This window comes from Salvia miltiorrhiza, chromosome 8 (assembly GCF_028751815.1).
Source record: "Salvia miltiorrhiza cultivar Shanhuang (shh) chromosome 8, IMPLAD_Smil_shh, whole genome shotgun sequence".
NCBI lineage: Eukaryota > Viridiplantae > Streptophyta > Magnoliopsida > Lamiales > Lamiaceae > Salvia > Salvia miltiorrhiza.
Genome location: NC_080394.1, coordinates 31372365 through 31386799, shown reverse-complemented (window position 1 = coordinate 31386799; position 14435 = coordinate 31372365). Strand labels below are relative to the sequence as shown.

Here is a 14435-nt window from a genome sequence, read left to right as displayed (position 1 = left end):
ACATCATAACTCATCATATAACCTCAACATCGTGCTCTTCAAAATTTAACGTCAAATAAACTTTGAAATTTTACATACCTCGTTGAGCCTGGTGTGATGGTGCGCTGAGCTCACGGTTGTTAATAACTATTAGTCTAGTGACTCATTCTAGACTAAACTCAAGACTTCTAATTCAGAGCTTAACCTTCGCTCTGATACCACTCTGTCACAGCCCGCCCTAACTATGGATAGTTAGGCCGAGTGATCCACGACTAGGGATGGGGTTAAAGAAGAAGGGGAAGAAAAGGGGCGTCATTTATAGCCGTAAAACTTACTCATCTTAATAAAACTCGTCATTTTTATTCATTAATACTCAATTGAAAACAGTCTATGAAAGACAGCATAAAACTTAATTAATATCATTAATCAAGTTATACATCGTATGAAACCATTCTCTTAAGACTCAAAGTATGACATAACATACTATAACATCAACAACATCTTGCAGCGGAAAGTAGCTAGACATATGTATGAAGACATATTCTAGACAGGTTAACTATTTATTAACAACCCTGGAGACTCCGCTCATTGCAGCACCATCATCACATCAGCTCAACCTGCACATTTAGAAAACATATGCAGGGCTGAGTACAAAAGCACTCAGTGGGCACGTATGCCTAGGTATAAAAATACATGCTTCAAAACTGTAAATTGTCATGCCATCATAAACAGTACAGCAAGGGAGTTTTTCGCTAAAAAGGCCCAAGCTTACTAAGTTCATTTGTGATTCTTAAAGTTCGTCTGATCAGACTAAGTTCTTTTGTAATCTATCATATCTGAAACTGTGTGCCGGAGAGGTGGCCACCTCTCACGGTCACTTGACCGGCCAACCCGCTAGATGACTCACGGTCACTAGTGTACACTAGCCCTGGCAGGATAGCTATCAACTGCTCAGGACCCGAATTCGATTGCATCATTGGCAAAGCCAAAGCAGATAGATATCATACTAAAATTGAAACATTTTATGGCAAGACAATAGTTGAAATAACTTTAACTCAAAGATTTTGTCATGAAATAACTTGCTTGAACGTAACATTTAAACTCATTTGATATATATGAAACTGAAATTAACAGTTAGATCATCTCATGCATTCATTCGTATAAGAGGCCTACGACACGCAGGGGATCTCTATATACGTATAGTAAAAGTAATGCCCACCTCGTTGTGTCTCTGTATCAATGAGTAACGTCACTCTCTCCCTCAAGTCGTTACTTCCCAAAAGGACCTTCATCGTTATGAAGAATTGGTGAGAAGTTATAAAAGAAACCTCGATTAATAATCTAATTTCTTTTATGAAACATTAGTATCTCTAATGTTCATCTCTCTTGATTGTTAATCAATATAACAATTATTATCTCTCGTCATTACTCATTAATTATAACATCCTTATGTTATAATTAGCAGCGCTTCAATTAAAAGAAATATTTAACACATCGAAAAGTCCACTTTCTTAGCAGATCTATTCGCTCTCATCTCGTCTAATTAACCAATTAGAAAGTTAAACTTTCCATTAGGCATGTATTTGAGTCACGGTCAACAAGAATCGACTATGCTCAAATTCTAATTTCACTAAAAATTTCGACATGACCTATTCATATATAATGTCAGCCACGAGATTTCAACGCGTGAATCTCACTACGTGAACTCGTCTCTCGACTCAAAACTTAACATCTTGACATCTTTTCAACGCAAACCAAACAATTCAAAATTATCAAAACTCTTTATCAGTAAACTATCATTTATACTCGACACCAATTGTTCGAGTGTCAGATACCAACATTTATGTGCGTTAATCATAACTCTCACAACTCACACCATTTAGTCATATCGTATCATCCATCAAAACAAATATAATCAAGTTATTTTCTAGAAAGTTTTGCTGTTTTTGTGTCATCTTTAAAAATTCATAACAACCAACTCAATCATCATAAACTCTCATACCAATTGATCTCAAAAACTCCATGAAGTGTAGTTCACTCTAAAAATGGTAGTTAACCAAAAAGGTTAAAGGTTTTTGGAGATATTGCTCTTTTAGTGCAGGCTGTCAAAGATTGACAGTTTCTGCCAATTTTGTTTAGGCCATTAGAAACCAAGGCAAACCTTAATAAAATTCCATCAAATTTAATCAGCCAAAACTAAAGGTATCCTTGAAGATTTGGTTAAAATTTCACAAGAGAAAACGTTCATATGATCTGCCAAATAAACAATGAAACTCATACACTTTTACTGTTGGAAAAATATGACAGCAGAACAGGGCATTTTTGAAATAATAAACTGCTCTGTTTCAGAGGTCATAAAAATCGAAATATTATGTTTTTAGAAAAGTATTGAAGTCTAGTTTCGTTTAAAAAAAACGGTGATGCAAAATCCTTCATGGATTAATAGATATAAACGTTTTTGTGAAGTCTACCAACAGTTGACAGATTCTGTCAAGGATTGTTTCAAAATATCTTTAAAATACCAAACATCATCCAAAAGACATGAAATTTTGCAGCGACGAAATACACATATCATAGATAAACATACTAAAATTTCAGAGCCATCAAGCAATGAAAACTCATCGAAACATAAGCTTGAAACTGCTGTAAAATTTTTACAGAATTCCAGTTTTAATTTCGTTCAACAATTATCATCCATAAATTGTAAATCAATTAGCATGCTCATGTGATATCGTAGAACACATATACGCAATAATATTCATTATGCAACGTCCCAAACTTCACGAATTTAAATAATCATACTCTAAAAACTTATACAATTTTCGTGCTTGGAAAAATACGAATTTAATATATATCGATTCTAGCATACCCTTAAGCACAAATATCAAGTCAAAACGATCAAACAAAAATCGAAAGACAAGCTAATATGTGAAAAACGGGGCTGCCCTCATGGGTTTCATAGCTACGGTTCGTTCCGTTCTTACTCCCTTCATTAAACATGCTCAACATCTACCCAAGAACAACATACTAAAATTTCACGACGATCCGACGTCGTTTCAAAATAAAGTCGAGAATCGACGTTTTTCGACGTCGACGAAAATCGAAAAGAAAACCATCAAAACGTAGGTAGAGATCTTACCTACTTAGATACGTGTTCGAAAAGATGATCGGGGCTCGTCTTCTCGCTCAAAACGGAGCTCAAAAGCTCCAACTCCTCAACAATGGAGATATGCGTGAGTTGTGTGTGTGTTTAGTGTGTGTGAGATAATTAAAAATTAAAAGTGAGGGGTGTTGGCTGCTAACAGCCGTAAGTAAGTGAGGGGAAAGGGGTTTGGGTGGTTGGGGGGTGGTTAGGGGTAGGGTAGGTTAGATATTTAGTCGTTAAATATCTCATTTCGTCTCGTCTCGTCTCGTCTTAACGACTAACTACCCATACTCTTCGTTACTCGCCCTCTCAACTCCTACTCACTTTCATTACACTCGTAATTCTATATAAATATAGAAAACGCATGCCCGTTCTCGAAATTCTGATAAACGAGCTCGGTTCGTTTATCGAGAAATCCCGATTTACTATTCACTCATCGTCCAAAAATAAAAACTTTCATTATTGGACTCGTATCGAAAAACTAAGAATATTTCTCGACGACGTGCACGTAAGATTTTGAAAGTCGACAAACAGACGAAATAGCAGTATTTTTACTATTCATCGTCAAAAAGTCAAAAATTTCAAAAACGTCTTAACGGACTCAGATTTCACTTCCGAGTTCACCGTTCTCATTCAAATAATTATCTCGAATTATTCAAATACTCAAACTCAATTACGGATATAAAATCCCACATCATCCAAACATCATCAAAAGAACATCTCAACATCTTTAAAAAAAAAAACAAGAAAACTTCATATAACTCCTCATCTCTGTACAAGTAATCAAACAAAGGATACCCTAATTACTCAAACTCAAGCAACTAAACACGTCATCAAAAGCCCGGGTATTACAACGGATGCCAAAAATAGCAAAAATGCTATAATTTTGAGAGATGAAGAGAATATAGCTAGTTAATACTACTTTAATTTACTTGACAAGCTTACTCATAAATTAATAAACTAAAGATTAGTAAGCTTAAACTGTATTCGCTAAGCTAACAATCTTCATTAAGCGAACTTTTATCAAATCGAGAACCAAATTTCTCCCAAATAGCTTGATATATTTAAACAAGTATATATTTATCTGTGTAGAAACGGTGAACTAGCATTTGGGAAGATCTGCAGGTGGTGGAGGCAACCTTGTAGATGGTGTCGGCCCATTTTGAATGATAAAAGTACTAGCCAGACCCCACGGCACGTGTGCATCTATGTGACAATGTAGGAACCATACACCTAAAAATTGATATGTCAAATTCTGCATTTTCATAATTAATTATTAAAAATTATATATAATATATACCTGGATTATTAGCTCGGAACCTAATGACCACCCATCCGTAGGAGGGAACCATAACAGTATTGCGCTCCTGCGGGTTCACCAAGTTGAAATTCTTAGTATCAATTTTGGGATTGTAGTTGCCGAAGCCCAGCCCCACCACGTAGAAATTCACACCGTGCAAGTGCATCGGATGATCGTCCGAAGCAAGCAGCGCCGTGTTCTGGAACACCATCTCCACTGTCGTGTTGTACTTGAACACCTTCACCTTCGTCCCCTTCACCGTTGGGATCAACGCAAAGTTCGCCTCATTGTTCGGGTTTGTGTAGTCGAACGCCACTGGCGGGTTGTTGGGGAAATCAGTCGTGTAAATCCCGCTTACATTATTATAATACGCTTGCATGATCGACAACCTCGTTGGGAGCGCGAACGACACGTTGTTCATGGACGCTGCTATCTTCATCCCCGCCGGCCCGCCGCAGATCCCGCTCGAGGCGTCGCAGAAGGAAAGACCCAGCCCCACCGTCACAACCATGCGCTCATCTATGTTCAAAGGGACTGGTGACCAAAACGGGCTGCTGGTAAGCCCGGTCAGGTTGAAAAGGAAGTTGTTTGCCGTGGTCGTGTCTCTGGAGTTGGGCATTACGGGCAGCACGGGCGTCGACTTCCATGCACCAAGGTACGATATAATCGCGGTGGCAGAGATATTGACGAACGGAACAAGTGGAAGGGCTACGTAGGCACTCGCCGCCATGTAATACCATCGCGGAAATTGATCTGCCTTCATTAGTGCGTCAACGGTCTGGCCTGGTGCTAAGACCAAGACGTCGGTGGGGTAGGGATTGGTGTAGGCCGCGTCGACGGCTACCACTGTGAATTTGTGGTTGGCGATCTTGAAGAATAACGGAGTGTTGAGTGCAGCATTGATTACTCGTAGAAGATAGGTCTTTCCATGTACCAACGTGAACCTAACCGTGTCTGTAATTAAAATTATAGTAATTAAATATGAAGCATGTAAAATAGATATATTGATTTGATGTGGACTTGAACTAACTGTTCGAGGAGCATGGGTAGAGATCTCCAGGCTGGCCGTTGATGGTAAAAGCATTAGATGTATTTGGCGGAGTCCCAGTGGCCGTGGCTTGCGCCTCCACGTCCATAATATCGGCATTCCACCACTCGCCTATATCCAAAAATTAAGTATAAACATATCTTGACCCAATTTTAAATAAGAAATTGCATATATAAGAGTGAAATAGTATTACTAACCAAGGACAACTGAGATTTCCTTATATGGCTTTGGAAATGGGTATGAGCGAGTGAGTGTGGGTTGGATGATTAAGGCTCCATGAACAGTGGCGCGGAGCACTTTGAAGTGTGCGTGCCACCATAGAGTTCCTTCTTGGCGAGTCACGTTAAATCTGTAGGTGTAATTTTGACCGGGTCGGATTGGGCATTGTGTAATATATTCAGGCCCATCGGCCCATCCGCTCATTAACTAGAACACTCCATGCCTGCGTCATTACATCAAACACGACGCAATTATTTAATTTTCGTGGAACCTCATTTAATTACATAGAACATATATAGTAAGATAATCTTTATATATATAAAAAGCAAAGTAAATGTCAATGAATTTAATTTGAAGGGTAATTTTGGAATTGAAAAAAAATAATTAAAAGTCAAATTTAATATGTTGACCCCACTTTATTTTCGAAAATAAAAAACTGCCATTACAAGTTAACCAAGAAAATAGCAAAGCACTATATAAATATTTTTTTTCCTTATTTCATAGATAGAACACGATTGTTTTCATTTTTAAGTAATTAAATATTATGTCAAATATATAATATATGCATCTTGAACAAAAGATTATGAAATGAACTTTAATTTGATATATAATAAAAAATATTTAAAATGAGCAAGTTATGATAATATAAAATTATAAAATAGTTTATATTTAAAAATAATGATATTTACTTCAAAAGGAATGAGATTTTAATTGCAATTATAAACTGTATCATTCTTTAAATTTTTTGTCAAATTATGTATTTTTTATTTCATTAAAAACATTATTAATATGACATTATGTAATTATCATAAAATGATAAATATTATATATTATAATTTTTTTATCAAATTAAATCGATAAGTATAAAATAGTTGTATATATTACTTGAGTCTAAAATTATGTGTAAATTACTTGCATAAAAAATTCTAAAAATATGTTCAAAGATTATTTTCTTAATTTTTATTCTAATTTTTAATATTTATTTCATCATCAAATAAATGAAAATTAAATTCAATATTTTATTGAATCAAAAGTTATAAGAGATAAAGAAACTCTTATGTTTTAATTAATTTGTTCAAAATTAGTGCTGCTTTCTAAATATGACAATTTCTTTATTTTTATTAATGTATGTATTTTTTATTTTATTTTTTTGTATTCATACAATTATCTTTGATAGGTATTAAATTAAGTTCAAATATCTTTACGTGTGTATTTATATCTCAAAAATATGTGTTGAAATATAATTTGTCAATGACCAATATGCTTAATAGCAAGCACTTTCATCCCTTAAATTATGATTAAAACTTTGGTGAAATTATAGCTATAATTAATAAATGAATTTTTGGTCCATAGTTTGAATTTTATAGGTTGATATATTTTTTTTTAATTCATCATTTTTCACACCAAATCCATAATGTTACATAACAAATTCATACACAACTTATTTTATACGATAAATCTGGTTTAATTTTTGTAATTATAGAAACTCCCTATATAAGTTATACAAGATCTATATATATATATATATATATATATATATATATATATATATATAGACATGTGCTATATTTTTGTATAATTACATTGGTTATATTAAAATATTAGATCACTTAGCAAAAAATAATTTTGATATCGAATTTTAATTATATTAGTTTATATTAATATTATAAAATATATAAATGCAGATTTTACGCGAGTCTAAATTCACATTCAACCGCGCATAGCGCGGTAGGTACACTAGTATATACAAACTAGTGCAAGATTCAGTTTTTGATTCATACTCCCTCCTGGATAATATATTCAAACTAGTGCAAGATTAAATTTTTGGTATTTACTCCTTGCTCCCCATCGAAATAAAAGTTCATAACTTTATTTTACAATATATAAGATATTCTCTTTAATGAAGGTTAATTATCTCTCTTTTCATTAGATTTTTCACTTTTCAACTCTCTTATCAAGACTCTAATTTACAAAAGTTCACCATTTTTACTTCCTTATTTTCACTTCAAGGATGGATAATATTATCCCACTATTTTTTGAGGGATAATATTATCCATCCTTGAAGTGAACATTAAGGAAGGAAAAATAGTGAACTTCTCTTTTGTGTAAAATGTGGGAAAAAGAATGAGACATTTAAAGGCATAAATTTTTGTTATCCCTCATTTTCTCATGATAAATTTATCCATCAAACGCATTCTAAGATAAAAAAAAAAAAAAAAAAAAATGACCACACTAACCATTTTAGTCCTTACATGAAAAAAACATAAAAATTATCCACGAATTCACTACTAGCACTAATCTTAGTTGTGAATTGAAGCTTTAAAACTCGAATTCACAACTGAATAGCTAGTGTTGGTTGCAAATTCAAATTTTAACTAGAAATATTGTTAGTCGTGAATTCAAGGTTTAAAACTCAACTTCACAACTGACATTATTTTTGCGATTTCAAACTTTTAAAACTCAGATTCACGACTACTGCTATTTCTAACTGTGAATTCAAACTTTAAAATTTGAATTCACAACTAGCAATAGATCTGCTTGTGAGTTCGAGTTTTAAAACTCGAATTCATAACTAACACTAACAATTCAGTCGTGAATTCATCAAATTAGCTATGAATTAATTCTAGTTTTAAAATTTGAATTCACAATCAAAATAATTAGTTGTGAATTCGAGCTTTTAAACTCGAATTCACAATCAACACTAATGATTCAGTTGTGAATTGAAGCTTTAAAACTCGAATTCACAACTGAATAGCTAGTGTTGGTTGCAAATTCAAATTTTAACTAGAAATATTGTTAGTCGTAAATTCAAGGTTTAAAACTCAACTTCACAACTGACATTATTTTTGCGATTTCAAACTTTTAAAACTCAGATTCACGACTACTGCTATTTCTAACTGTGAATTCAAACTTTAAAATTTGAATTCACAACTAGCAATAGATCTGCTTGTGAGTTCGAGTTTTAAAACTCGAATTCATAACTAACATTAACAATTCAGTCGTGAATTCATCAAATTAGCTATGAATTAATTCTAGTTTTAAAATTCGAATTCACAACCAACACTAACGATTCAGTTGTGAATTCATAGATTTAATTGTGAATTTAAGAGCATTAAAGTTGTGAATTTATAGATTTATTTAAGAATATTAAATTGTGAATTAAATCTGATTGTGAATTCAAGATTATGTGGGATAAATGAAAATGAGTTTGGCGAATGATGCCATTCGACACCTCACATATATATACATATATATACTGTTATATATATGCCGACCTCATCGTTTATAACGTACGATATTTACCAAAAAAAAAAAATCCCCATACTAAAAACCAATTTCCTTACTACAAACGGACCTCATTGATGAAGCTATATCCAAATTCCCTATATATTTTTTCTGTGAATTTGTGTGTAATCGATTAGAATTAACAAACATAAAAAACCTAAAACCACATTAAACAAGTAATTGAGGGGCGCAAAGGCAACGCATCTCTGCACTTTATACTGATTGGTGGAAACCTCCAATTGGATATGGCGAAGTCCATGAGCTCCTCAAACGTGCCGCTCCTTACCACCCCGACGTACATGGAGCAGCAATAGCTCCGTTCGTGGCCGCAGGCAGAGGCGGCATTGGCTGAATTAAATCGAAGGAAATAACAACGGTTGTTGCAGCGTAGAGTACGAGCAGAGATCTGCCGACGGAATAGGCGGCGCGACAATAATCCAAAGCCGAACGGGGAGAGAGAGAAAGGGTTAATTTTTAATTTTTTAATGTTAGGGGTAAATTTATATTTTTTGCATAAAAATTGAGTAATTTTTAAAAATTTTATTTGATAGGCTAATTTTTAAATTTATTATAAGAAAGTGGCTAATTTCATATATTACCTCTAAAATTAATGTACTCCCTCCGTCCACGAAATGAGTACTCATATTTCCTTTTTCGTCCGTCCACGAAATGAGTACCCATTTCCCTTTTTGGCAAGTGTACCCCACACATCTCTTTAATTAATACACTCAAAAAGTGGGACCCTTAAACTATTCACACTACACTCCATACATTTCTTAAAACCCGTGCCGTCCACAAATGGGTACTCATTTCGTGGACGGAGGGAGTAATTATTAACACCAAAAAAAAAATTGATTCACATGACATACCAGTGAATAGTGACATTATATGGCGAATTGTTATTAACATGGACAACAAGCATATCACCCTCTTGAACTACAATAGTTGGTCCTGGAAGACTTCCATTCACCGCAGTGATTACTTGATTTCGGCATAACCGATTCAGAGTAAGATTTTGAACCTGCAATTCAACACACAACATAAAAAAATGATAATATATAAATTTCACATAAAAAAAAGTTTAGAATCTGAATATGCATGTATGTCATCATATATCCTCATTGAGCATATACTTATCGACGTATATACAATATATATTCATATAGGGGTTGGTTATTACACATGATAATTATATTTTTTTTGTGAGAACGTGAAAATATTACAATATTCAACGTGTATAACATTACTGTATTCACAATGAAATTTACAACATTAATAAAAAAAAAATCGTGTTTTACAAGATTCAAATTCAGGTGATGCATTCAATGTAAATCTCCATGATCAAAGAGCAGAGCATGATTAATTCCATTCTCACAACTTGCAAATAAATTAAAGGGTTATTAGCCTGTAAATACACAAACTTTTTATATTCTGAAATTTAATATGACTTTTATTTTTAGCCCACAAATACACGAACTTAGTATTTTTTTCTGATTTTTGACATCGACATGAAAAAACTCTATTTATTGTTGAGGTGGAGGCCGGAATACATGACGTGGACTACGAAATATACACTTGAATAGAGTAATTTGATTCATTATTTTGATTAGAGAGTGAATGACATGGTATACCGGCCTTCACGTTAATAGTAAATTAGAATTTTTTTTTATCTCGATGTCAAAAATTAGAAAAAATGCTAAGTTCGTGTATTTGTGGGCTAAAAATAAAAGTCATGTTAAATTTCAGAAAATATAAAAGTTCGTGTATTTACATGCTAATAACCCTAAATTAAATTATATATAGATTGCGGTCAGCTCATAACCATGCACAGTAAGATCTCGACTGCATGCATGATATATTTCAACAAAATAAAATAAAAATAAGATAGAACAATTACATTAAACGTATGTTGTACGACTCGAGCTGAGGCAAAGGATGAAGAAGAAGCCAAAAGAACCAAGGCCCATGCTAGAGACAGCAAGGAACGATGCCACATTGCTACGTACTAATCTCAAATATGGAGGTAAACAATTCTGCAGAAAGTGAAGCAGATAAGTCTCCTATTTATACAACAATTATTTCATCTAGTCAACGATTTTGTTAATTAAAATTTGTGAGGTATGATCAGCTATATAATATAGTAATACAATATGCATGCATCTACATGCAAGAATCAGAATGAAATAATTGTATAGGGTTGCAACTTGGGTGGAAGAAATATACGTATTCAGTGCAGGTTTATTGTTTTATTTTGTTCTTGGTATCATATATATACATAACTTGTACTCCATTATTTAATTTCTCTCTCTCTCTCCATATATATATTGTTAGGTTCTAGTGAGATTATTATTTTTTGTGAGATGTGAGACTAATGTATAAGGCAGTATATAATATTGAATGACGATATTAAAAAATTAGTAAAAAAATATACGAGGGATTTCATTGAAACTATTCGGCCAGACTTTCGATTTAGGGGGTCCAATTTTTTTTAAATAAAATTAATAATTAAATTAAAAAATAAAATAAATTAAATTAAAAATAAATAATAACACAATTATAATATCATTTAAATTACAAAAAATACATTTCAAATATATTTTCAAGTTCAAACAAAACAACTTCAAAAAATCAAGATGGATAAAACTTGGGGTTTTGCAAATAAAATCATGAATTATTAATAATTTTAACGTGACTTTTGAAATGTGGTGAATTAAATCATCACCTTTTGCAATAAAATTACTAAATCTTGAAAATTATGGTGCAAATACAAGATACCGTCCTTTTCTAATTTGGAGAAATGTTTCATTGAAATTGTACGAAATGACGTAGTTTAGGCTTCACAAAAACGACATCGTCTTTGCCACGTAAGCTCCAATTCAACATTCTGGCGATCGAAAAAAAATGGTGGATGGAATTGCAAAAAATGAAAAAATAGTGATTTAATTCGCTGCACTCAAAAGTCATGTTAAAATTGCAAATTCGTACTAGTTCGTAATTTTATTTGCCAAAATCCCATAAAACTTTGTAAGGCAAAGTAACTTTCAATATCAAATTCAAAAAATAAATCTCTTGAATCCAATCCAAGCATGATATGCATAAATTAATAATGTGTTCACTTCTTCAAAATGTCTTAGCTCTAAAATTACATATCAATTACAGTATAAAATAGCTCAACGCGATAATGATGAAGATAAAATTATATATTTTTATTTTTAATATAAAGTTACGAAAATACCCCTACTATTTTTGAAAATTTCAGGGGGGTCCAATGGCCCCCCTGCCCCACCCCTAGCTCTGCCCCTATATATATACAAAGTTCTATGGAAACGCAAATATAGGTAGAGAAAGGAGACGAAATTTCAGTCGTTGATCTTATCTAATCTAACTGTCAGCGTTTGTTCGTTCAACGTTCAATGTGGAATTTTGTTGAATATGAACAGCCATCGAACCCCCCAACCCCCAAAAGTTCAACAAATTATTTGTACTTTTAACAACATTAACTGCCATATTCAATATTTTTGATTTTTCTGTATAAGCTCTTTTTTCTGTAGAACGCGACGCTATATATACATATATATATATATATATGAACATCTTCCAATATATATATATATATATATATATATATTGGAAGAGGTTTAAATATTAAGGATAAAATATTCAATTATATAATATATCAAGCGTGTATGCAAAGTAAACGCCGTTGAATGAAGTGATGATATCTATAATATATCAAGCGTGTATGCAAAGTAAACGCCCGTTGAATGAAGTGATGATATCTAAAGCTAATGGAATGGTACCTTCACCATTAATTATAAGGGATTTCAAATGACGGTTGAATAGTGATTTCATACCTTAATTAATTTGCTCGGCCATCTAGATATATAGGTTTGGTTATTTTCAAAATGCACGTTTGGATATACAATCCCATCAAGTATCATTCATATCGCACGCACGTATTTACACTTCATATTGAAAATATATGCTTACCAGCAGGAGAAGACAATTAAGTTTGGGGCCGGAAGGATGTGACTTTTGTGTTTTGGTTCCACCTCAGATTATTTTTTCTATGCATGCATTTTTATGTCAAAGTTGAAAATACACATTAATGGATATCATACGAGTCACTTGTGAGATAATTGGTATGATGGAATGGAATAAGGGTGAAATGGAATTGAAGTAGGAATAAAATGAGGGTGGAAATGAATGTTAAACCTTAGGTGATTCTTAATGCTTGGTATGCACAAGGAATACTAAAGAAATGGAATTGTGATTATTTGTTTAATTTAATTTCTATAAGTGGTAGTTAGAAATAAAGTTTAAGATGAAATGAAATTATTTTGATTTTATTAATTTCAATCCATGTATATGATTTTATAATGTGTTGCATCAATTTCAATCCATAAATTAGACTATTGCTTATATAAAGTTGATAATATTTTATTTTTGCTAAAAATATTTTTATTTAAAAAAAATACTATTTTTGAAGTAAAAAATGAATAATAATAATAATAATTGTTAGAGTCAATGTTGACTCCGACAATGTTGGATTTAAATGTTGGTAACACTCTTGTTGTCAACATTTCTGGGAACCAGCCAACATTCTGAAGTCTGTCTTGAAGCTGTACTTTGACTCTCCATTTATAACTGTATATATTTAATCTTTACCTTCCTTTTACGGTTTATTATTCTTTGGTATTAGAATAAAGGTTTTATGCTTGTTGACCACGTTTTTAATAAGTGGAAATGTGGTTTATCATGGTCCAAAGTAGTGGACTGTTAGTTCCTATTTTTCAGGATCCATAGTCTCTTCAATCAACATTCCAGACTGGTCGACCGGCAATTTTCAGAGGTGGATTGTGGCCGTTATAGGAACATTCTGGAAGTGGGAAGTAGAGAAAACTAACCACGACATGAAGGTCTATAAAAGCAGCAAGAAGCCTAATTCATCCTTACGTTTTGGGAGTGCGTTTTCACCGACCTAACATTCGCTCACAACCAACTCGTCACTTTGTCTTGCTGCAAATATGACACTAGTTCTTCAAACATTGCTTTGACGGAGGAGTCTTAGGCAGCCAATCCGTAAAGGCTTACTATGTATTGACGGGAGGTCAATGGTAAGGGTTGAATATCGAGGACATTGGAGCGTAGCAGACTTCTGTTAGTTTCAACATTCCTGCTGCAAACGTGACACCGATTCTTCAAGGATTGCTTTGACGAAGGAGACTTAGGCAGCTAATCTGTAAAGTCTCACTTTGTATTGACAGGAGGTCAATGGCAAGAATTGAAGTACAAGGCCATTGGAGCGTAGTAGGTTGTTTGTTTTGGTAGAGTAACATTTGTTGTTCGGCTGTGTTTGATTTCTATGTTGATTCGACATTCTAGTGCAGTGAGTAGATAGGTAGATTTATCTTAGGCAGTCAATTTGTAAAGATAGATCACCAAGAGATCTAATTTTG

At 33.1% G+C, this 14435-nt stretch overlaps 1 protein-coding gene and 1 long non-coding RNA gene across 2 annotated transcripts; both read right to left on the bottom strand.

Moving 5' to 3' along the window:
* Nucleotides 1-370: 370 nt before the first annotated feature.
* LOC130997706 (uncharacterized) lies at nucleotides 371-3298 on the bottom strand. The gene is made up of 3 exons (XR_009093162.1): nucleotides 3119-3298; nucleotides 1199-1265; nucleotides 371-596 (listed from the first exon to the last, which is right to left on the bottom strand). It is a non-coding gene; the product is annotated as an uncharacterized LOC130997706 (long non-coding RNA).
* A 562-nt stretch (nucleotides 3299-3860) lies between these two features.
* LOC130997705 (laccase-7-like) lies at nucleotides 3861-11015 on the bottom strand. Its single transcript, XM_057923105.1, has 6 exons — nucleotides 10874-11015; nucleotides 9846-9997; nucleotides 5670-5914; nucleotides 5455-5583; nucleotides 4425-5378; nucleotides 3861-4357 (listed from the first exon to the last, which is right to left on the bottom strand). Exons 3-6 carry the CDS (start codon nucleotides 5893-5895, stop codon nucleotides 4227-4229), a joined length of 1440 nt encoding a protein of 479 aa, XP_057779088.1. The 5' UTR covers nucleotides 5896-5914; nucleotides 9846-9997; nucleotides 10874-11015; the 3' UTR covers nucleotides 3861-4226.
* Nucleotides 11016-14435: the final 3420 nt, after the last annotated feature.

Bases quoted from the DNA above. Each gene is read 5' to 3' on its own strand.
- LOC130997705 (XM_057923105.1), bottom strand. From the start codon at position 5,895: ATGAGCGGATGGGCCGATGGGCCTGAATATATTACACAATGCCCAATC. The intron at 5,584-5,669 runs GTTAGTAATACT...TTTTGGATATAG, and splicing joins GGAAATCTCAGTTGTCCTTG to GCGAGTGGTGGAATGCCGAT. The intron at 5,379-5,454 runs GTTAGTTCAAGT...TTTTAATTACAG, and splicing joins CTACCCATGCTCCTCGAACA to ACACGGTTAGGTTCACGTTG.